The sequence below is a fragment of the Clarias gariepinus genome, chromosome 12 (genome assembly GCF_024256425.1).
Source record: "Clarias gariepinus isolate MV-2021 ecotype Netherlands chromosome 12, CGAR_prim_01v2, whole genome shotgun sequence".
NCBI lineage: Eukaryota > Metazoa > Chordata > Actinopteri > Siluriformes > Clariidae > Clarias > Clarias gariepinus.
In genome coordinates, this window is record NC_071111.1 from 18,244,220 (window position 1) to 18,267,733 (window position 23,514).

The 23,514-nt window shown below is 36.2% G+C and overlaps 1 protein-coding gene across 1 annotated transcript; it reads left to right on the forward strand.

The window, feature by feature from the left end:
* The first annotated feature begins 670 nt into the window (after positions 1-670).
* Positions 671-23,514, forward strand: LOC128534733 (mucin-6-like). The gene is made up of 15 exons (XM_053509146.1): positions 671-726; positions 891-923; positions 1,243-1,468; positions 1,847-1,979; positions 5,338-5,530; positions 5,640-5,759; positions 6,708-6,828; positions 6,940-7,075; positions 8,328-8,399; positions 13,139-13,274; positions 13,489-13,638; positions 13,741-13,835; positions 13,921-14,053; positions 21,481-21,619; positions 23,211-23,514. Exons 1-15 carry the CDS (start codon positions 681-683, stop codon positions 23,512-23,514), a joined length of 2,037 nt encoding a protein of 678 aa, XP_053365121.1. The 5' UTR covers positions 671-680.

Consider the following 23,514-nt stretch of genomic DNA (forward strand, 5'->3'; position numbering starts at 1 on the left):
TTTTAGAGGACCAAACAGGTGAATGTCCAGTGAAGGAAAGTCAGAACTATAGGGAGGAAGCTTTAACTGCTCAAAACTAAATTGCAGACACTGTGCGCATAAGTGTGTGAAATGCATTGTTATGTGAGATCACAATGCCCTTGTATAGCAGTTCTCTGTGTTTTATCTGAAGATTACACTTCAACTCATCTCCCCTTAAATGAGCATTGTTGATAGAAGAACCTTTTTTTCTGAAGATGATTTAATACTGACCACTGACCCTTGAGAATCCCAGATTATATATATATATAATGTAAGACATCAAAATATATACTGATGCCTGGATTGATTCTAGTTTTGTGCTCTGTATCCACACATTTTTACCAAACATGAGCAGGAGCTTAGTGCCTTGTTGCTCTTAAAATTGGAAATGTTCCTCACAGACCAGAATAAGTAAATAATTGTGAAAAAATACAAATAAATTTTAATTACAGTTGAATTTTAGGGATTTTATTGATACTCATATTAAAGGTATTTAAAAAAAATCAAAGAAAAACATTGCTTTGCAAGGGGAGGGAGATGGATGATTAAACTTGGTCATTATCTCATGCTATGCAAAGTAGGGCTATAAATAAGTATAAAAGCAATGCCAGAAGTCCTTCACACCTATAATGCATGTTTGGTAGTTACACTGTCCAAACATGGCTCAGCACCAAATACTATTAGTGATTTTACTGTTCATCACAGGTGAGTGCTTTTGCAGGGATTAGTTTTGAATTGTGATTTTTATATTCATAATGGGGAGATTTTGCATGTTGTGTCATGAACCATTAAAACTAAATTTTGTTATTATTTTAGTAAAGCTCTGTAAATATTTTCATTATTGATTTTTTTTCCTCGTCGATTTCCAGGTCGAATTGGCTCTGTCTCAACCAACGGCCCATGTAAGTAAATTAATATGATTTCAAATTACACTAGATCATCAGTATCTCAGATGAGCAGTGTCTGGCTGGTAATTTCCTAGATTTAGGACAAAGTATGACAGGGGAGCTTTTTGCTACGGTGCTGCCTGCTGCTAGACTAGCTTACAGAGATTTAACAATATTCTGTTTCATGCTTTTAAATTTCTTAGGCAATTAATCCTGAGCCTATTTTAAAATGAACTTTTAACCTGTGATTTTTTAAAATTCATCTCAATTTTCTTTTATATAAATTGTGGTAAAGAAACTTTTCTTCCTTCTTTTATTTTATTTATTTTCCCAGATGAGTGCAAGACCTTTGCTAGTGGCGTCATACAGACTTTTAACAACACCATGTTTCACGTGAATTCCACATGTCCTATAAAACTGACAAGCTTCTCCCATGCTGGAGTCGACTGTGATATCTCTGCACAGCGTGATTCAAGTGGCTTCATAAAGCGAGTTGAGATTTCGATCAATAAAATTGTTACAACAATTCAGGATGGCATGCTCAATGTGGAAGGAAAAAGGTACATCACATCACACCTGGAATAAACACAATAATGAAATAGAAATTCATCTTTACTTTCTCAGCCTAAATTAATCTATCTCCTATTATTTTTTACTGTTTAAGTAGAACTCAGTAAATTTTCCACTTAATAAAGTTTCTTGTTTTAAATCACCTGCTTTGTTATTGTATTTAATTATTCTACTAGTTATGGGAAATTTCATCCAATGTTTTACCGTCTTAAAGTATAAAATACTCAGCTATTATTATTATTATTATTATAAATTTTTTTTGATTGGCCATGACAAACCTGTCATTGTGTGTCATTGTGTGCACTTATTGATACAAACACTACACTACAAAATTATCTTTACCAATGTTTTAATATTTTTTTTTACAGTGTCTCTCTTCCATATGATCATACCTATCAGCATGTGTACACATTTGGCATTTACAAAAAGCTTAAAAGCAAAGTTTTGCCTCTTTTCGTCACATGGTACAGCGAAGAGGCTAAGGGTGTCACTTCACTTTCAGTGAGTACAGCAACATGCTTCCAGTATCTCTACATAGTTTCAACTAGTATAAATGTTTTAGGATTTGTGGGTATTTAAAACATTAACAGTTTTATCAATTTATACTAAAAACTAGCATCTAACATCCACTTTATTAGGAATACCTGTATACCTTGCACATTCAGGTAGGTCTACTTAGTCAATGATGTAGCGGCAGCATCATGCATAGAAACCTACACATCCTCATCATAATCTCTGAGACTTTGATTGTGGCATTGGTACTGGTGAGCATTTTAGATATTTCTCACCCTCTGGGATTTTTGCACAAAAACACCAAGACTTTACTCTGAATGGTGTGCAAAACATCCAGTGAGTGGAAGGTTATGGTATGGAAGTGGAAGCTTGAAACATACTGGTGGTGGTGTGCATGGTGGTGTAGTGATTAACACGATGGCCTAGGACCAAGAGCCCAATTCCCACCTTGTGTCTGTGTGTGTGGAGATTGCATGTTGTCCCTGATCTTGGTGGGTTTCCTCCTGGAACTCTGGTTCCTAAGACATGCAGATTAGGCTAATTGGCATTCCCAGATTGTCCATAGTGTGTGTCCTGCAATGGATTGACACCTGTCCAGGATGTACACCGCCTTGTGCCCGAAGTCTTCTGAGATAGGATCCAGGACACCTGTGACCCTGGACAGGGTAAGCGGTATAAAATATGGATGATTGAATGAAAGCAAATACATTTTACATTTCTTCAGAATCAAATCTCTAGCAGATTTGCACATTTATTTTGTCAAATTCAGTTGTTAAAAAAATAATGTTAAGTTCTGTTTATCAGTAACTCAGTCAGACAGATAACCAGGAAAATGTGTTTCTTTTGAGGTTTTTTTAAGTATTGAGTTTGTGTAATTCTGTAATGCCTGGCAGCTTAAGACAATCTGGTAATATTGCAACAAGGTGTTTTAACCCACTAGGTGTGTGTGCTTTGTTTTTCAAAGATAGTGACCCTAGTGAGTGTTGTGTTTTAAAATCCAAGTAGTATCCAAGCAGTTTCTGAAATGCTCAAAGCTTCCCAATATCTGGTACCAATATCCATGCCACAACAAAGTACCAAGAAATCACAATTTCTTATTCATTCTGATGCTTGATGTGGACCTTCCCCAACATGAATGCTGCTGATTGGATGATTAGATAAGTGTACATGCAGGTGTCGAGGTGTTTCTAATTAAATGGATGGTGAGTCTAAATATTAAAATGATTGGAAAATATAGAAACTTAAATTTATCAAAGCTTATAGTGATGTAAAGTTTGCAATACAACATTATCGAACTAAATATCAGAGACATTGAAATCAATCTCTAATTATTTAAAATATTTTTTTTCCAGATTTTTTATCTGTCTACATTTCTATATGCTGAAATAATCACTGAACTATTTTACTCAGTTTTTTTTTTTTTTTGGTAATTTTTTTAAAATTATTAATGTATTTTATTAGACAATTTAAGCACCAAGATTAAGAAAATTAAAGCTTTCTTCATTGTTTGGACCAAACCTCTTCTTGGTCTTTTTTTTTTTTTTGTTACTGCAATAACAGATTTTTACAGACACACCCATTTCCACACGCCCACACCCTAAGCTTTGTTTTCAGTGTTTTACTATTGTTACAGGTAGAACTGAACCTCCCCTCAATGGATGTGATGCTTGGGATGTGTGGGGGACTAAATAGTTCAGGTTAGTGTCAAGATTCAAAAGCAACAGTATGGATAAATCCATTTCCCTTCATAAAAATTTTATTAATTATGTTTTATATCTTACATTTTATTAAGCATTATGAAAATTTTCATATTAACTTTTCCCCAGATGACAAAGTAAACCTGTTTACTAACAATATCATCCATAATGGAAATTGTCTAATATCCGATGAAACAAAAGAATATCCTACAGAACAGACTAGTACGGTAAGCGCTCTTGATTCAAGGATCCCAATGTTTTTTTTTTTCTGTTGTTTTTTTTAAATCCCTGGCAACAATTATGAAACAACATGCTTAGAGGATGTTCTTTCCAGCTCCTTTTAACTTTGTAGCAAATAAAAAAAATACAAATATGACAAAAAAATTCTGTAATAGTTTAAACTTTTATGTTAGTGACACATTCAAATATCCATCTAGAAACCTCTGTAGTCCAACTAGGGACAGTGGAGGCCAACAGTGACCCTTGTATTTATTCCCATTTTTACAACCATGGTAGGACCTCTGGTCAACATTCACACAAGTATTTATAATGGACAATTTTAGAATGCCAGTTAGCCTAATCTGCATCCCTTTGGACTATGGGAGGAAATCAGAGTACCTATAGAGGCACGGGGAGGACATGCACTACTAGCCCCTAGGACACAATGTTAATAACATTAACACATATTTTAAACAAATGTATTTTTAATTAATGATATATATTTTGCTTACAGTTTAAAAGAAAGAAAGAAAATCTATAAAAGTGTGGATCACAGTTTACAAACAGTTTTAAACTCTGTTTTTAAACAGAGAAGTGAACATGAAAAGAAATGGAATGACAAATATTAAGTATGATCAATAGCTGAGTGTGAGAAATAAGACGAATTGTAACTTCCCTATGTACTAACAGTGTTCAAGTGTGGAAATTATACAAAAGATGTTGCACATAATATTGGTAATAAACAAATGTAAATAGATGCAAGTAAAATAAGTATTTTAATTAGCAATTTATTGGGGATTACTGCTAGATCCCCATTGCCAGTGCTTAAACCAGTGCCAGTCCCTCAATGTTACAAAGGAGGTTCCAGCACAGGTCTGAATAAGGCAAATTCTTTCACAGTAAAATCTTAAAAGCCTAAGGAGGAGCAACAAAGTACCAACTGTTTTTTTTGTTTGTTTTTTTTAGGTTTCATATTTTTCCTCAACATTAAGTGATTCCATTTCCCACCACTAATTTATGTGAAAAGATTATTACATTCACATAATTGAATTACATAAAATCATTAAATAACATACATTTGTGTGATGTATGATTCAGAAAGTCAGTATGTTCAACACCTAAACAAAAATTCATTTTGCCATTTTTCTGTCATATCTGTGATTTGTTTCATAGCTAAATATCATCTAAAGCTGGGGGTTTCACATGTTTTGTCCGGGGATGTAGGATTTGGTACATCAAATGGTATTTACTCAAGAATCACAAAAGAACTTCCAATAATATAAAAAAAAAAGTAGATGGAATGCTTATAACCTGGCCTCCTATTATAACCAGTCTATCCCAGATTTGCGAATTTTGCAAAACTAAATGTAACACTCCCCACAGTTAACTGCATGCATGAATAACTCAAATATTTATGTTGTGTTTTCCAGACTTGTAACGATGTTAAATCTCATGTCACGGAGTGCCTGGGACATCGGATAGACGATTTTATCAGGCTCTGCAACCCAAACACATACAATGTACCTGAGGAAGTGAAGTGCTCATTCTATGAGGAGTTTCTGCGCCCCTGCATTAACTCAACACTGACACCACGATCAAGACTGCGAACAATAACTTCATGCAGTAAGTGGAACAATTTTACCTACCCTGCATATTGTTTATAAGGCTACTCTTTTCTGCGATGATTTTACTCAGAAATGTATGTAATAAATATGTAAGAAAAATTCTGCAGAAGCACCTTCCTGTCCTGGGGATTGGATATTTCATGAAGACGGTGATGCTTATCCTCCCACCTGCTCCAACCCCGAACATCAAACCAATGACCAGATCAGCACTTGCCTTCCTCCAGATGGTGTGTTTCTTGTTGCCAGTATTGTAATTAACATATAACCATCAACCATTAATGGTAAAGTACAATAATGTAATCTAATGATATGACAAGGAAATGACATATTTTGGTTATCAGCTCATGGTGTTAGGGTAAACTTTCTGAAGGATGAGCTTCAATTAAAGATTATAATTTATATTGTTTAGGCACAGGCAATAGTGATTTTTCCCTACTAACACAAAAAATCCCAGGATAATCCTTTTACGAAATGGTTGGGGAATGTCTATATATCCAACATTTTCATGTTTGCTGCTGCTGCTAAAAGTTTTGGCAGCAGCAGCAAAGTATTTTTATCCGTGAAAAAAAAAAAAAACACTTGCTTATTATCATCAACATGTGCACTACTTGCAACGGTAATTTGACACTCAAACTCAGACAAAGTAAGCAAGGGAGCCCCACAACGAGTCAAAAGTATGTAAGACTAGGGGAATTGGGTAGATTCAATTTACATTATAAATTTCTCCTTTTTTTGACTGTGAATACTGAAAATCATATTCAAAATGCATAAAACTTGGCATATAATGTGATTAGCACAATCACATGAAAGGAAGTGCTGTTGTAATTAATATCATCACACCTGTGATGCGGTCATAAGCACGAGGGAGCAGTCCGACTTCTAAAGATATCACAGCTGTACTAATTTCCAACAACACTTCCTTATATAACAGTTTCTATTCTAATAGTGTGTTCTATTTTTACACTATTTTTTATTTAACCAGTTACATATAACAAGAGATTTAACCTTGTGTTAAAAGCTAGTTTTTTTCCTTTGGTTCCAATTTTTTTTATTTTTTATAGTTTTTCATTTTGAAGCATTTTTTGTATAGTTTTTCATTTTGAAGCATGTCTTTATTTCTCTCCCTTCTTTTATGTGTATGTGTGTTTTTATCACTCTTTGCTTCCTTCCTTCAGGTTCTGTCCTGAACGATCGAGCTGAAGGCCACCAGAGTGTTAAGGTGGAGGATTGTCCCTGTGTGCATGGTAGAAAAACTTATAACCCAGGGCACAGACTTGGCTTAAAGTGCCAAACTTGGTGAAGACATACTTATATAAATGTTCTTGTCATATGGTCTGATTGGATCTTTTAAGATGCTGTTTTTGTTTCTTTATCATAATTCATATTTTGCTATGCTTTTTGATTTAGTGATTGCATCAAAGGAAAATGGAATTGTTCAGCTAATACCTGTCAACCTCCATGCATCATTGAAGGCTGGTTTGTCACTACCTTTGATGGTAAACAATATTCCTTGCCCGGAACATGTACCTATATGGCTGCAAATGTAAGTTTGAAAAAATTCCACCTATTCAATCACCCCTTGGCAAGTTTTTTCAATTTCGCTCAAATTTACAAATGCAATGTAAAAACTATGTAAATAATTATTGTACAATAAGTTAAGAAATAGTGATGGGAACAAAACAGAGTGAAAGCTGGGCATCAGAATATTGTAACACACTGGATTTTATTTAGAGGTTTTAAGGGTAAAACAACAACAGTTTTACTGCAAAAAATTTGTCTGTATGTGATAAAAGCATGGATAAGTATTTCTGAAGCTGAAAATAAATACTGAAAACAAGAAATATTTTGGGAATAAATGAAAACTGGTTAATTTATATAATTTATGTGGTGGTCAAATGAAATTGTGGACCACATTGAAATTACCCCAAGTCTTCAGAGCTGGGTAGAGATGAAAACAACACTGTTGTGAATTTCTAAGAAAACTTTATTGTGGATTATGTGGCGAATTTTGGAACAATTATTATTGCTAAATTATAAATTGTCAGGGTACACAAAGTTTTTAGTTTATTCAGGCATTGAAAGGATATGAGTGAGTTATTGATAAGATGGGCGTGGTGATTACCAAAGTAGTTAATCACTGATGTTGCAGTGGAAGCTCAGAACTTGTTGTTGGATGAAGCTCCTAGAAGAAAGTAATTTAAGAATGAAGAGTAGGGTACAAAGAACTCTGAAAGGAGCAGTCTTAAAGAAGCTATTAATTATATTCATATATGATTTATGTAAATATGTAAATATTAATTATTAATATGTTAATAACTATTAATTAATATTCACTGGTCTCGATTTTAAACATATCACTTGAAGCAGCAGTATTTATGAGACTGAGTGATGTTTCCAGATGAGACAGAAGGCTGGAATAGTTGGTCAGTGTCATATGCAGATCTGAGGTCAAGGAGGAGGAGAATAATGAGGTGTTTGGATTCAGTAGTGTAGGATGCCATTGGTAACATTGAGGGGCACTGTTTCTGTGGTGTTTTATGACAGATGAAATAGCTGTAATTGATTTAATTCATTACTTTTAAACATCTCACATTTAAATCTCTGGTCCTTTTGCCCTTGCCAATGCAGTTACTTACTGACCACTAATCCAAACTATTATTTTCTGTCTGACCTGTCTGCTTTCCTGGCAATTTTAATATTTTTGTTGATTTCACCAAAGTTATCCTAAATCCTATAAATGCCTAGTATAATGAAAGAAATACTGTAATATATCAGTATACTTTGTTTTTTTACAGGGATCAAACTGGAATGTGATTATCAAGTTTTCTAATGTGAAAATAGATACAATCGAGTTTCGTTTGGATGAGGTATGTTTTACATTTTTAGACAAGTGCTGATGTCATTGTCAGATATATATATTTTTTAAATATAATAATTATTTTCAAAGCAGTGAAGTGTTTGTCTCTATGTTTAGGATACATACACCTTCTCATTACATAGTGTTCAACATAATGGAAAAGATATCACTATCACAGATTTGTCAAAAACTGGTAGGTTTTCTACAAATCAAAATAAATATGATTTAGATATTATATTCTATATTCTGCTTGCAGAGGTTAGTAAAGAAGTAAAAATCTCTCTATCTATATCTATATATATGTATATCTATTTCTCTATATATCGCTATCTAACTACTGTGAGTGTATATATATATATATATATATATATATATATATATATATATATATATATATATATACACTCACAGTAGTTCTTATTTGTGTCAAAATATTTGACTGGGACTACATATACTAATATATATATATATATATATATTAGTATATGTAGTCCCAGTCAAATATTTTGACACAAATAAGAACATTCAAATAAGAACAGTTGTTATTTAAGTACAGAAAGATTGTTCCGGAAAAGACCAGTATTGTCGAGTGCATTTGCAAAATCTTTCAAGCACACCATGATAAATCAGCAAGACCACAACATAGCTCCGCTGTTGTTCATTTTAAGTTACCAGACCCAATTAACAGTACTTGAGATCAGAGCCTTTACAGTTAAACCTTGGATTGCAAGCATTAATTTGTTTTGAAAATTCAAAGCACTCGTATATATCAAAGTAAATTACCCTAGAAGAAATAATGGAAACTCCAATGATTAATTTCACTATGCGAAAAATATTTACATAAAAATGATTAATACAAAATCTAAAGTAATAAAGTAAAAATAAAACAAATTTATACAGCTTGTGTGAGGGAGACAAAAGAGAGGTGAGAGGAGGAGGGGGTTAATGTTCAGGATGATGTTTACACACACACACAAACACACACTAAAGGAATTTTTACATTATTTCTACTGGTGTCTGTCTAATTGGAAATTCTGCAGCCCGAAAAAGAGAAGAACCTTGTGTGATCACTTGAAATTTGGCAAAGAGTATAAGTACTGCTCGTAGACCTTGCTTGTTTAAATAAAAAATGTATTCAAACATTTTGCTCGTCCTGCAAAACACTCGCAGACCAAGTTACTCACAATTCAATTTACTGTCTAAGGCTTTATAGAGCATAGGTAGCAGATACATCTTAACATCAACTGTTCACAGGAGATTATTGCATATGTTTGATGCCTTCAACATTGTTTTGTATAAAGAAATCAGGAAAGGCCATGGAATTAGAAGATGTCTAAACCTTGACTGGTACTGTATGTGATACAATTTAAGAAAGCAGTCTGTGTGTTTTATAGATGCAATGGTCCTCATAAATCTTTAGGTTAAGGTTGTAAATCTTTAAGGTTGTATATAAACGTTCGCATCAAACCTGACAAAAACCTTCTGTGGATTTGCAAATCTATTGGACACACGAACTTCCTTCATAGTTACATGTCTTTGTAGTTGAACATCAATCATCGCCAAATTACCAGGCTCAAAGATGGCACACCATGTGATTTGCATTTTATTTTATTTCATCAAACTCCAAAATATATGCCCCAGATCACCGTTAAAAATAATGTTTAATTATACTTATAATAGTATCAAACTGATCAATCTGGACGTAGCTTCCTGTTTTCGTATCGTTGCCGCGAAAGTTTGCGTTTGTGTTAGCGTTTAAATTACATACTTTTTTTTTTTTTTTTTTTTTTTCATTTATACAATAATAATATTAATAGCAACTAGTTTTTACATCTCACACTATTTGGCTTCGCCTTTTTCTGCGCTTTTTGGAGAACGCGCGAGTTTCTTTTTCTAAAAACAACAAACGGAATTCAGCTCCAAACAACTACAACTCCGACTCAGGTACGTTATCATGTCCAATATTCAGCTTGTTCAGTGTGTAGAGTGCAGGATGTTTAGACATTCTTCCTCCGTCGTTAGCGGTAATTTTATTTGTGATAGGTGTGTGTTAGTGAGCACTCTGACGGAGAAGATATCAGCGTTAGAGGAGCGCATCCAGACTTTAGAGAGGGTTAGAGAGTGTAAGAGCAGTGTTATTCCTGTAGCGGACAGTCTGGGTGCCGCAGGCGGAGATAACCAGCCCCCGACTCCGGCATTAGAGCCCTTATAGCGGGGCGAGTGGGTGACGACTCGGCGGCATACTCGTTCAGCCAAAGCTAACGCTAAGGCTAGCCCACCGGAGCACACCTCTTCTGCGCTTCACGTGTCCAACAGGTTTGCTCTCCTCAGTGATGCACCCACTGAGAAACCTGAAAGAGCTCTGGTTATAGGAGACTCTATAATGAGGCACGTGAAATTAGCTAGACCTTTAGGGGCGCCAGCGGCAGTGGTTAGGTGTATCCCGGGAGCCAGAGCACCGGACATAGCAGGTAATCTTAGGGCTCTAGGACAGCACAGGTTCTCCAAGATAGTGGTACATGCTGGAGCTAACGATATACGCCTTCGTCAGTCAGAGGTTAGTAAGAATAACTTTATAGAGGTGTTTAAATTAGCGAAGGCGATGTCCGATGGAGTAGTATGCTCTGGTCCCATCCCAATGAGATGTGGTGACATAACTTACAGCAGGTTATGGTCGCTGAACCGCTGGATGTCCAGGTGGTGCTCCGAAAACAACGTGGGCTTTATTGATAATTGGAAGACCTTTGAGGGCAAAGCTGGCCTGTTAGGGCGGGACGGTGTCCATCCCACTCGGGAAGGTGCTGCTCTCATTTCTTGTAGTATAGCTCATAGTCTTAGAAAAGGCCTAGTTAATCTGTGACAATCCAGAGCCCAGGCCAGGGAGCAGACAGACAGGCTAAACCAACCGTCTGCTAGCTGCATAGAGTCGTCACTCAGGGTTCACTCTATTGAGACTGTGTCTGTTCCCCGAGCTAAAATTAAATTTAGAAAGACTCAGAAAGTCCGTTTTAGTAATTTAATTAACATAAAGACCACAAACTTGGATCAGACTGAATGCGCAGCCGGCACCTCTGATCTGAAGCTAGGACTGTTAAATATTAGATCTCTCGCATCTAAAGCAGTTATAGTTAATGAAATTATCACAGATCAGGAGTTTGATATACTCTGTTTAACAGAAACCTGGATTAAACAGGACGAGTATGTAGCTCTAAATGAAGCTAGTCCTCCTGGATACAGCTACATACACCAGCCTCGGTTAACTGGTAGAGGAGGAGGCGTCGCAGTTATTCACAATGATAATTTGACCATTGTACAAAAACATGGACACAAATTTAATTCATTTGAAATTCTTTATAGTAACATAAGTGTATTTAACTATATTAAGTCAGCTCAGTCGATCCCGCTAATTGTCATTTATAGACCTCCAGGGCCGTACTCGGAATTTCTTAGTGAATTTGCAGATTTCCTCTCAAACCTGGAGATCCTGGTTGCAGGATTATGGGTAATCGCCTCCCATACTCAGTCTTGGTGCACATGCATCACTCATATAGTCAACATTCATGCACGCGTATACTGTTTATTATAACATTGTAACCAAAGTCTCTGACACTCTGTCAGAGAGCGGGTATTCCTTTAGTGTGTGTGTGTGTGTGTTTGTGTGTGTGCATAAGTGTCATTAGAATGGTCCAATGTTAAAGAAGTTTCCATACAGTGCAGTGTTTCCGCTAGTGTGTGCATGTTTTCCCTCCCTCTTTCTCCCCTCTCTTGTCTAACTTCAACTTTACACACACACACACACACACACACACACACACACACACACACACACACACACACACACACACTAATGGAAAACACTCCTCTGTCAGGATACTCCTCAGGTAAAGTGCAGATTAATTTGTTTTATTTTTACTTCAGAATTTTGTATTATTTACTTTTATATGAAAATATTTGGGTTGTTAAACAATTCATCAAAGTTTCCATTATTTCTTATTGGGATATAGAAATCCATATATACACTGTATGGGTTTACTCGCATGGTATTCAGCGAGTAGCACATATTTTTGTGTTTGATGAATTTCATGTCTTTAGTTTTATCTATAAATCTGCTTATACCAGCGCACGCATTTATTAGCCTTTTGATCAAAAAGCTGCACGTGCAACTCACTTTTACTTTGCAGAAGGCAGTGTTTATTGTTTAGTGTGTATTTAAAGTGCATAAACACAATAAAAAAATTATTAGCATATACATTTAACCAACACAATACATTTTTGTACTCTTGGTGTGATACAATAATAATAAGAATAACAATAATAAATTCGGAGCACTACTACTACTAATAATAGTACAACTGAATGGAGAAAGCGCAGTTAAAGAAGTATCATTAAAGGAGAGAAGAAAATGAAGAATAAATACATATCAGTCTTTACAGTTTGAGCTCGACACGTTTATGAGCTCTGTGGCTTGATTTCAATGGGCGCCTAAGAGAGCTAACACATTTTCGGCTTCAGTAGACACACAATACTTCAGACTGAAACACGACTGCCTTCTACAGGTAATGAAGGGCATTTTCACAGCTTGGGAAGTCACAAGTCGCGGGATCCCTTTTCTCGAAACGTGCGTTCTTAATGGCCAGATCTGTACAAGAACAATTCCCCAAATAGACTCAAGGCACATGGGTAATTAGAGAAATGTTATAGTGTAAATGTAGCTTGTTGCCTGAATCATACGTGTAAACCTTTTCCATTTCAGAACATGCCACAGTCTACTGGCAGTCTTCGATGTTTGTCATGGTCCACACAAGTTTTGAAATGAAGATGCAGGTCCAAGTTTCTCCTCAAGTTCAAATCTACTTGTATCTACCACAAAATGAAACAACCAAAGGTACATTCATTTATTGCGCAGAGTAAACATACTATATGGGCAATGGCTGAAGAAAAATGGTTATAGTAATACTAGCAGGAAAGTACACATGGCGGTCATGATTAGGCATTCACATACTTTTGCCATATACTGTACTGTATATTAGCCACAGCCAGCATTTGTTGGCAACATTGTGACATTTTTTCATGTGCATATGAATATTTCATTTTTACAGGCCTTTGTGGATCATACAACCACAACACAGAAGATGACTTCACTACAAGCAGTGGTATTGTGGAAAACTCACCTCAGCCTTTTGCTCTATCCTGGGCGGTGGGGACCTGCACGCCAAATAATCCCTTTGTTTGTGTCAACACTGACAATGGTACAGCTACTATTTAATCATAGAAATCATACTTTTATACTATTTTTTACTTTTTATAAATTTTTACTGATAACATTTTTTTGGTATTCTACTTCTACTCAGAGAGATATGCCATAGATAAGTGCAGCCATCTGAAAAACATGAGTGGCGTGTTTGCCCTGTGCCATGACTATGTGCCTGTTACCTCTTATTTTGATGTAAGAAACAATTAATTGTAAAATTTTTGCTTGATGTGTGGATGAACAATTGTAGCAAATCTAAATGCACTATTTAAATCTACAGGCCTGTGTTAGGAGAACCTGCCAGTCAGCTACTGACTTATGGGACCATGCATGTGTTGGCCTGGGAAACTACGCTAAAGCCTGCGCTAGCCAGGGCATCGATATTGGTGACTGGAGAGCAGAAACAGATTGCTGTGAGTCTATTATAAGATATATATATATATATATATATATATATATATATATATATATATATATATATATAATTTTTTTTTAATAAAAAATATATTTTATATATATTTTATATTTTAACATATAAAAAAGTGTTAATGTTTTGAACAATAGAACATTAACAATGTGCATAATTGAATACAGTGCAAATACCAATGTATGTTAAAAGTTATGGGAAATGTACTCTATATGCTAAGAGTGTTGTGAGCTTCTGTGATGCAACACTCAGGTGATTAACCATGATGGAACATTTTACATTCACCCCAGATAATTTGTATACATTTCTGATGTGCATTTATTCTGGAAGTCCAGGGCCCATATTGATTAAGCATCTCAGAGTAAGGGATAATTTCTATATGGGCAAACAATTTCAGAGTGATGTAAGTTTAGTCCTAGTAAAGTCTAATAGGAGAAAGAGCTATTTCTCAACATTCCTAAAATAGGAAATCACTCCTAATTCCACCAAAATGTAGGAGAGCTCTGGAGGTGTCTTAACTGGTTAGGAAAAGCAAGGAAATTGTGTTCAAGCAGAGACAAAACTATTCATGGAGTTGTGTGAATCACCCATGGCACACACATTTAAATAACTATGTTTATATATACTTTATATGCATTTTCATTAAATTATTTGAGTGAAGAGTTTTTTTTCCCTGTGAGATTCTCTAATATAACCAGCACTTCATCACTTCATTTACATATGCTTGTTCGTTATCTACAGTATGTGTAAATATACTTTCACACAACTTTTACTGATTTCAGTATTTTGCTTTTCCACTATTAAAAACAAAAAACAAAAATGTCAAACTACTGTACAACACTCACTATAATGTGAAATCTACTTTGCAGCATTGTCAAAAAAAGTGACGTCACACGTTTTCCTTGGCACAGTCCTACTCCTTGCGGAAAAAAAAACATTGTGTACAATAAAATGAACCAAGTGTGTGTCTGTATGTGTGTGTTGGAAGCCAAGAGGAGGATGGGGTGGAAGGGGAACTGTAAAGGCGAGAGAGAGAGTGTGTGTGTGTGTGTGCACGCGTAATACATCTTCTCTGATACTAAAAAAGGTACAGTAGCAGCTGTGGGACAACATATGTAATGTTCGTTAATTGCTCAGTATGTGTTAAAAAAATATTCCATTTTTGTCCAAATGTATTATTTCTGAGCCCTGTGTCACTCACTGTTACTACAACCCCTGCCTCAACTCCATTTTCTCACTATTCCTGACCAGTCAGAATACCTCTGGAGTTCTCATATATTAAATATAGCTCTAGCTCCTACTCCTAAAAGTAGGACTAAAATTGTGTCACTGAGAATTCCAGAGGATAGCCCCTCTAAGATGCTTAATTAATACAATCCCTGGGGTCCAGCTGGCATCTTAAATCCAAGGTGTTCAGTTAAGCTGATGTCAGGGCTCTGTGTGTTCTCTTAAGTTCTTCTACATCAGGTTTATAGTGATAGGTTGTCACTGTCCATGGTTTATATGCCATAGACAGTGACAAAACCAGTGAGTTAAATAACTGATCAGATTAACTAAGAACAATATTTGTGGTAGCTATTTAAATGAGATCCATGATAATTAAAGAAACTGGGGTAATCTTGAAAACTGTCATTTTAGCCAATACTAGAGTGGTGTAAAGTGGCTTAGTGTCCAACATTGCATCTCCAAAGCCCAAAGTCCCCAATGTTTTACAGTGCCTTTGCATGGTGCCTTGTGATTTGTTCACATCCCATCTCTGACACTGACCTGGATAAAGTGCTTACTAAAACGAATTAATTGTGCAACTCATTGATTTAATATTTTCCTTTGTCTGTGTTCCAGCTAAATCCTGCCCTGAGAATCTGATATTTGATTATGTAATGCAGGCATGTAATCGTACATGCCGCTCATTCTCTAGTCATGACCCAACCTGTGTCATATCAGATGACCCAGTGGAGGGCTGTGGATGCCCTTCTGGCACCCATCTCGACACAACACTCAGGTGCAGCCCCCAAGCCCTCTGCAATTGCAACTACCCAGGTGGAATAACAGGTCCAGGGAGCAAGGTTATCGATGGACGCCAATGGTATGTTTAGCTGTTTAGTCACAAAATCACAAATATGCCCTACATTAACAGAAACATTTACAACCAACATACTTAAATATGGAATAATATATAAAATATTTAATAATATGTTTTTTTTAATTATTATTATTTTTATTATTTTTAATAATTAATTAATACATTTATTTATGTGATTATATGATAAATATAAACTATGCTGGGTATTTGTTTTGCAGCCTCTGTGAAAATGGAAATCTTAGATGTTCAGATGTTTGTGGTAAATTAATTTTTCTTTAATATATTAATAATTTAATTATTAATAACTAGTTAAACACTGTAATGACTGATTAAAGTAGGTATTCATTGGTGGATTGTAGACTCACGGACCACTTTAATAGCAAAACCTAAACGCCTATGCATTCATGAAGTTAAATCAGCCAATCATGGCAGTCACACAATGCAAAATTTCTAAGTCTACTGTACGTCAACAATCAATTTGATGTGGGCTGGGAGGAGTGTTATCTTAGATCCACTGATCAAAACATGGTTGCTGTGCACATATAGCAATGTAGATAACACAGAATAATACAACAAACAAAAAAAACTTTTAGTCAGCCTCAGTCCTATAAGCAAAAATGCCTTGTTAAAGAGGAAGGTCCGAAGAGAATAGACTTATTTGAGAAGACTGTAAATTTTACTATCATTTAAATAAGCAGGGCGTTCAATTCAAACAGGGACTTTTGATTGTGCAGAATGACAGCACACAGCAACACATTTTTAAGAATAAAAGATATTATTATTTCTCCATATAACCCCCTGTTATACTAGTGCACTTATCCCAGCATTTCACCGGTGCTTGGATCCCATGAAAGTTTTTTACAGTATGCCTTTTTCTTTTCTGAAACACTGGCCCAAGCATATGAAAATGGCTTGAAGCAAGCTCAGGACTAGTGATATGACAAGGGAGATATGACAATAATTCCCAGTTAAGTCTGTATAATGTGCAAGTGGTGTTCATGAATGTTTGTGTTTACAGTTCCCACAGACAGATAATTTTCTTCCGCTAGTTGGCGATACGAGCGCAATTTACAGACGCATGGCAGTCTTTAAAATGTTTACACCGTTCAAAAGTTTTACTGCAGCTAAGAGTCTAATCACAATACTCTGCATGATGTTTTATGTAAATGTCAATTGGTTTTATGACTTCATTCACAAGACATTTTTAAGTCCTGTTTTGACTTGAACACCCCCATGCTATAAATCTATGATTTATAACACAAATGCTTGAATAGGCAGGGTGATCCAGTTAAAGAAGTGAACTATAAAGTACTATTTTCTCATATATGCAATAATTTGTTTCACACAAATGTGAGGCGTTTAATATTCTTTTTGCTCCTTTAGATTGTCCACAGGGTCAAATCTGTGTCCATTGTGCACAAACACCAGTAGACACAGCACAAAGGACATGTGAAAGTCTGAGCAAGCCATCTGTAAGTATTTTTATAGCAGCATACATAAGCTATGGCACTTTGCTACAGCCAGAGGTGATCCTATAGTCTGTTGGGTCATTCTTGACCCCAAGAATGTGTAGGCAAGAATGTGTAAGGCGTCTCTAAAACCACAATCCCCACAATTATATTATAAACTAGTGTAAGTTTCCAATATTGATGAGAGCAGAAAAAAAATAGTTAAAAAGTTAAAGCCAAAAATAAGCTAATCAGCTTTAATGTAGTCTTGTTTACGCTAACTTGTACTTTTTTTGTCATTAGTCAAATACACTCCCTGTTTGGTAATTGGAGAATGAATCAGAGATGAGATATCACAAAAAATAGATTGGATAAAGATTTAAGTTTTGTCTTAAAATAACTCCAGCGTGCTAAAATTCACTTATACTGTACATTTAAGCGCTGTTATTTCAGTGGTGAAAATATTAACTGATCCCAGTAAAATATTCACTTTATCTTTTCTAATTACTATCCATTGGTGCAGGTGTTTGTTTACATTGAGCAAGTAGCTTATTAATAGGTTTTTTTTAAAGTAGATAAATCAGCCACATAACTGTTCATAACATGTCTTTTACTCAACATTTATATTTCTGTTGTAGTGCAGGTTAAACTTCAACCAGATTTCTAATACTACAAAAGTTTCATTTAGTTCTGTGCAGCCAGTTGTGAATGTTGTAATAGATATTTGTATAGTGATATTGTGGGGAGGGTGGGATGAAGAATACTGCTGCAGATATATTTGCTCGCATTACACATGTTTTATCTCATAGTGGCACTTTACATTACTACTTTTTAACTTATTACACATCTGAGCAGTTGAGGGTTAAGGGCCTTGCTCAAGGGCCCAACAGTGGCAACTTGGTGGTTGTGGGGTTTGAACCTGGGATCTTCCGAACCGTAGTCCAATGCCTTAACCACTGAGCTACCCCTGGCCCCACTTACACACAGCACATTGATCTGTGCATTCATCTTTGAGGATCCAGTGTTCATAGTCTAATTTCTTTTTCGGGGGTAAGCCATGAAATATCCCCCCTTCTGTTTATGTTTTTTGAGGATTTTTGTAGTTTTTTGGTGCATTACGGTTGTTTCTGTGTCCTTCACTCTGTGTATACACTGTAAGTTATCACGTAAGCCTTCATAACTGCTTTAATCTGAGGTGCTGTTTGTTAATTGGTGATTTCTGAGGCTGGTAACTCTAAATAAAGTTTTGATCATGCCTTCCTGGGAAGGTCCTCATAAAAGTTTGATAATGGTGCTTGATCGGTTTTGCAAATGCATTTGACAATATTGTTCAACTATCTGTCTATACTTTATATCATCTGTCTATTTATCTGTCTATAGACTATACTTTATAAAGATGAAACTCGAAAAATTAGAATATCATGCAAACAGTAAACTTAAAAGGTAAAACTAATACTGTATATGAGATTTATTCATGCAAAGAAAGATAGTTCAAGAAGTAGAGTGAAGCGAGATAATTATGGCTTACAGCTCATGAAAACCCCAAATCCATAATCTCAGATTAGAATATTGTAAAAAGGTTCAATATTCTAGGCTCAAAGTGTCTAAGCCATAAAACCTGCAAAGGGTTCCTGAGCCTTTAAATGGTCTCTTAGTCTGGTTTAGTAGGAAGTACAATCGTGGGAAAGACTGCTGACCTGACAGTTGTGCAGAAAACCATCATTGACATCCTTCATAAGGACGGAAAGCCTCAAAAGGTAATTGCAAAAGAAGTTGGATGTTCCCAAAGTGCTGTATCAAAGCACATTAATAGAAAGTTATGTGAAGTGAAAAAGTGTGGAAGAAAAAGATACACAAGGACCAGGGATGTTTGCAGCCTGGAGAGGATTGTCAGAAAAAGGCCATTCAAAAGTGTTAGGGACTTTCACTTTTGCATCTCATTTGTAAACAAAGGACCCAGTGTCTAAAGGAAAAACAGAGGGGCACACAAGCCCAGTGTGAGGTTTCCACAGTCTGTGTTGATTTGGGAAGCCATGTCATCTGCTGGTGTTGGTCCACTGTGCTTCATTAAGTCCAGGGTTGAATCGTCCATCTACCAGGAGAGCACTTCATGTTCCTTCTGCAGACAAGCTTCATGGGGATGCTGACTTCATTTTCAAGCAGGACTTGGCACCTGCCCACACTGTCAAAAGCACCAAAACCTGGTTTAATGACCATGGGATTACTTTGCTTAATTGGCAAGCGAACTTGCATGACCTGAACCCCATAGAGAATCTATGTAATATTCAAATTTTTTGAGATTGTGGATTTTTATGAGCTGTGTGCCAAAATCACCTCAATTATGACCGATCATAGCTTGAACTATCTTGCTTTGCATGTAATGAATCTTATATATTAGTTTCACCTTTTAAGTTGCATTACTGAAATAAATGAACTTTTGCATGATATTCTAATTTTTCGAGTTTCACCTGTATACGACATACCTGAGTTTAAAAATGACAGATTTTATTATTTTTTTATTTCTGATTTGCCTACAGTATGGTACTACTAGCTGCATCAGTGGATGTTACTGTCCAGAGGGCCAGTATGCAGATCATAATGGCAGCTGTGTGACGAGGGAGAAATGCACATGTAAATTCAGTGAGAGGGTTTATGCATCTGGGCAGACCGTGGAGTCAAACTGTAAATCATGGTAAATAAAACGTCTTATGACATACAAAAATCTATATACAATCTTATATACTTCACAATATTCCATATCAATCTCAGACAGGGGCATCAGTAGAGATTCCAAGCCGATTGAAAATGTAAAGTGTGTGTGCGCGCGTTACGTACTGTTAGATGTTGGACTGTGGGCTTGCAGGTGAGGCATAGACGCAGAGGGGATGATGTTAAATTGAATCTTTAATGATAAATCAAACAAAATATGAACTGTTTATGAACATAGGGAGTTGGCTTTACTTTGGCGCATGCTAGAAACAAAACCAATAATCAACTAGGGACTAGGGACTAAACAAACTAATACAATACAGACAAGGAATAGGAACCAGAGAAGACAAGGAACACTAAACAGACTTGAGGACAAAACACAAGGGACTATACATACAAGGGGCTAAATGGACAATACAGACTTGGCCAGGCCTACTAGCTGTTATGCACATTAGCTGCTAAGCTAGATAGTAGCTAAACAGACCAATTGCTAAACAGTCTAGTAGCCAGAGACCCAAGAGACGAACAGACTAGGTACACAGCAGACTAGGTATGAAACAGACTATGAAATATAAAGGTTAGTGGCTAAAGAGGTTGGTAACTAAACAGACTAAGATCTAATCAGACTAGGAGACTAGACAGACCTAAGCATCTAAACAGGTTAGTAGTTCAATGGTTAGTGTTCATACAGACTCAGAACTAAACATGCAGGAGAGGTTACTTACACACAAGGGTAAACACACAAAAGGCTAATTCTCCTAGAGATTCTAATTCTGCTAGGAGACAAAGAGACATACTAAATCAGGACAGATGCAAACTTAACTTAAACAGCTCCGGAAACCAAATGCCAACTATAACCAAAAAAACTAAAACACAACACAACCAGACAAAAAAAAATACCCACATATGCCCCTGGATAAAATCAACCTGACAGTGACAGATGGTGCACCTGCCATGATTGGAAAAAGCAAGGGTCTGGTGAGCAGAATAAAGACTGTCGCTCCTAAAACTAACGCACTCCACTGTATCATCCATCAGAGCGTGCTGTGCGCAAAGCTAAGTGGGGAGCTCAAAGAGGTGATGGAGAAATGTCACTCAAACTTATAAGGATGTATAAATACGCATAAACATATGTATAATACATACTGCATGAAAACATACTTGTTTTTGCAGCACGTGCAAAGGAGGACAATGGAACTGTCAAGGTGATCCATGTCCAGGCACATGTGAAGTCTTTGGCAATGGACAATACAAGACCTTTGATTCCAAAAGGTATCGTTTTGATGGCCACTGTCAGTACACTCTGGTTGAGGTAAGTAATGTTCCATGAATATTATGACAAATGAAAATGTTAAGGTAAAATTAGTATGTATTACATAAACTTCACTTGTTCATTTATTTGTGTGTGTTAGGATGCTCAAAGCGCAAAGCTGTTTTCTATTAAAGCGGAGAGTGTGCCTTGCTGTGATGAAGCTCTAACCTGTTCCCGTGCCATCTCAGTGAATCTTAAAGTAAATTATACCTGCTGTTTGTCATTCTAAGCATGCATTTTATGAATATGTTTACACTCTAATATCAGCCACATGTGCCACATGAGTTCTTAATTGGGGTTCAATTCTGTTATTTCTTAAAACCGGATTACTTTAATGGCTGGATGCAAGTTTTTAATGTGACATCTATCACTACTTTGATGCAGAGGAATATGTTTAAAATTAATTTCTGATCACACTGAGGTTGCATTGTGGCATGTTTATCATATATTAAAAGTACCATTTTTCAGAATTAATGCTACCCCTTCACTCATTAGCAAAAATGCTTAATAAAAGAAAAGAAAAGAAGTAACAGTGCCCAAATCAGTAACAATAAAAACGCTGTAAATATTACATGTGAACAGGACAGATGCTACCTCAGTAAAGATTAAGTGTTCAACAAATTAAAATTTGGCCAAATTTATTGATATCATTAAGATAAAAAAAAAGCTGAAAAAAAGAAAAAATTTGGAAAAAAGAAAGTATATCTTCTTTAATCGTGTAGTCCAATAAAAACATGGAATTGAAGAAGGATGTACTTTTTATCTTTTTACACATCCTTAAAATTGTACAATCTAAAAAATGCTGGGTACTTTCTGTAAACACATTGTTGTGTTGTTTATGCTGGGTCAAAATTCTGGGTTACTTCAGGTACTTTAAACACATTGTTGGGTTGCTCTATGTTGGGTCAAATGAAATGTAGAGCACTTGAAAAACAAACACGGAGGAAGTGACAGGAAAAGGTCTCCTAACAGAGGTAAAATGGCACTCTCAAATGTTAAGTTCAAGTTAATGGAGAAAACAGGTCCTTCAACGATGACTGAAAAGTACGCATTTATCATGCCAACCTTCCGAAATGCGTCACCAGTATGCCTAATTTGCAGTGAAACTGTTGCTGTTGCAAAAGAGTACAACTTGTACACCACAACACAAAACATTCTAATTTCAAGGTTTCATATTCTGAGCAGTCAGTGGCCCGTCAAAGAAAAATCACCACATTGAAATCTGCCTACTCCCGTGCAAGTGGCATTATTACTCGAACTTTAACTGATTAAGAGAGAGTGACGTGTGCATCCCTGCAGGCCGCTTGGGTGCTTTGCAGACATAACCGGCCTTTCGCGGAAAGTGAGGTTTTAAAGGAGTGCATGATCACCGTTCTGGAGAAACTTGCCCCCGACAAATCAATGGACAGAATTATTGCATCTGTCAAACAAGTACCTCTATCTGCCTCAACTAATGCACATCGTGTGCACGTTTTGGCAGAGCAAGTGCAGAAAGCTGTCATTGACGGGGTTAAGGAAGCCAAATACTTTTCTAGCTATTGATAAGTCCACTGATACAGACAGATATCTCACAGTTCTGCGTTTTTGTCAGATACTTTGATGGCAAAGATTTCAGAGAAGAGCTGCTGGCATTGCGTCCGCTGGAGGACAACACCACTGCTGACATCATCTTGAGAAAACTGGAGGATTTTTTTAAAAGCCATGGATTGCCCCTGGATAAAATCAACCTGACATTGACAGATGGTGCACCTGCCATGATTGGAAAAAACAAGGGTCTGGTGAGCAGGACAAAGACTGTCGCTCCTAAAACTAACGCACTCCACTGTATCATCCATCAGAGCGTGCTGTGCGCAAAGCTAAGTGGGGAGCTCAAAGAGGTGATGGAGAAACGATGA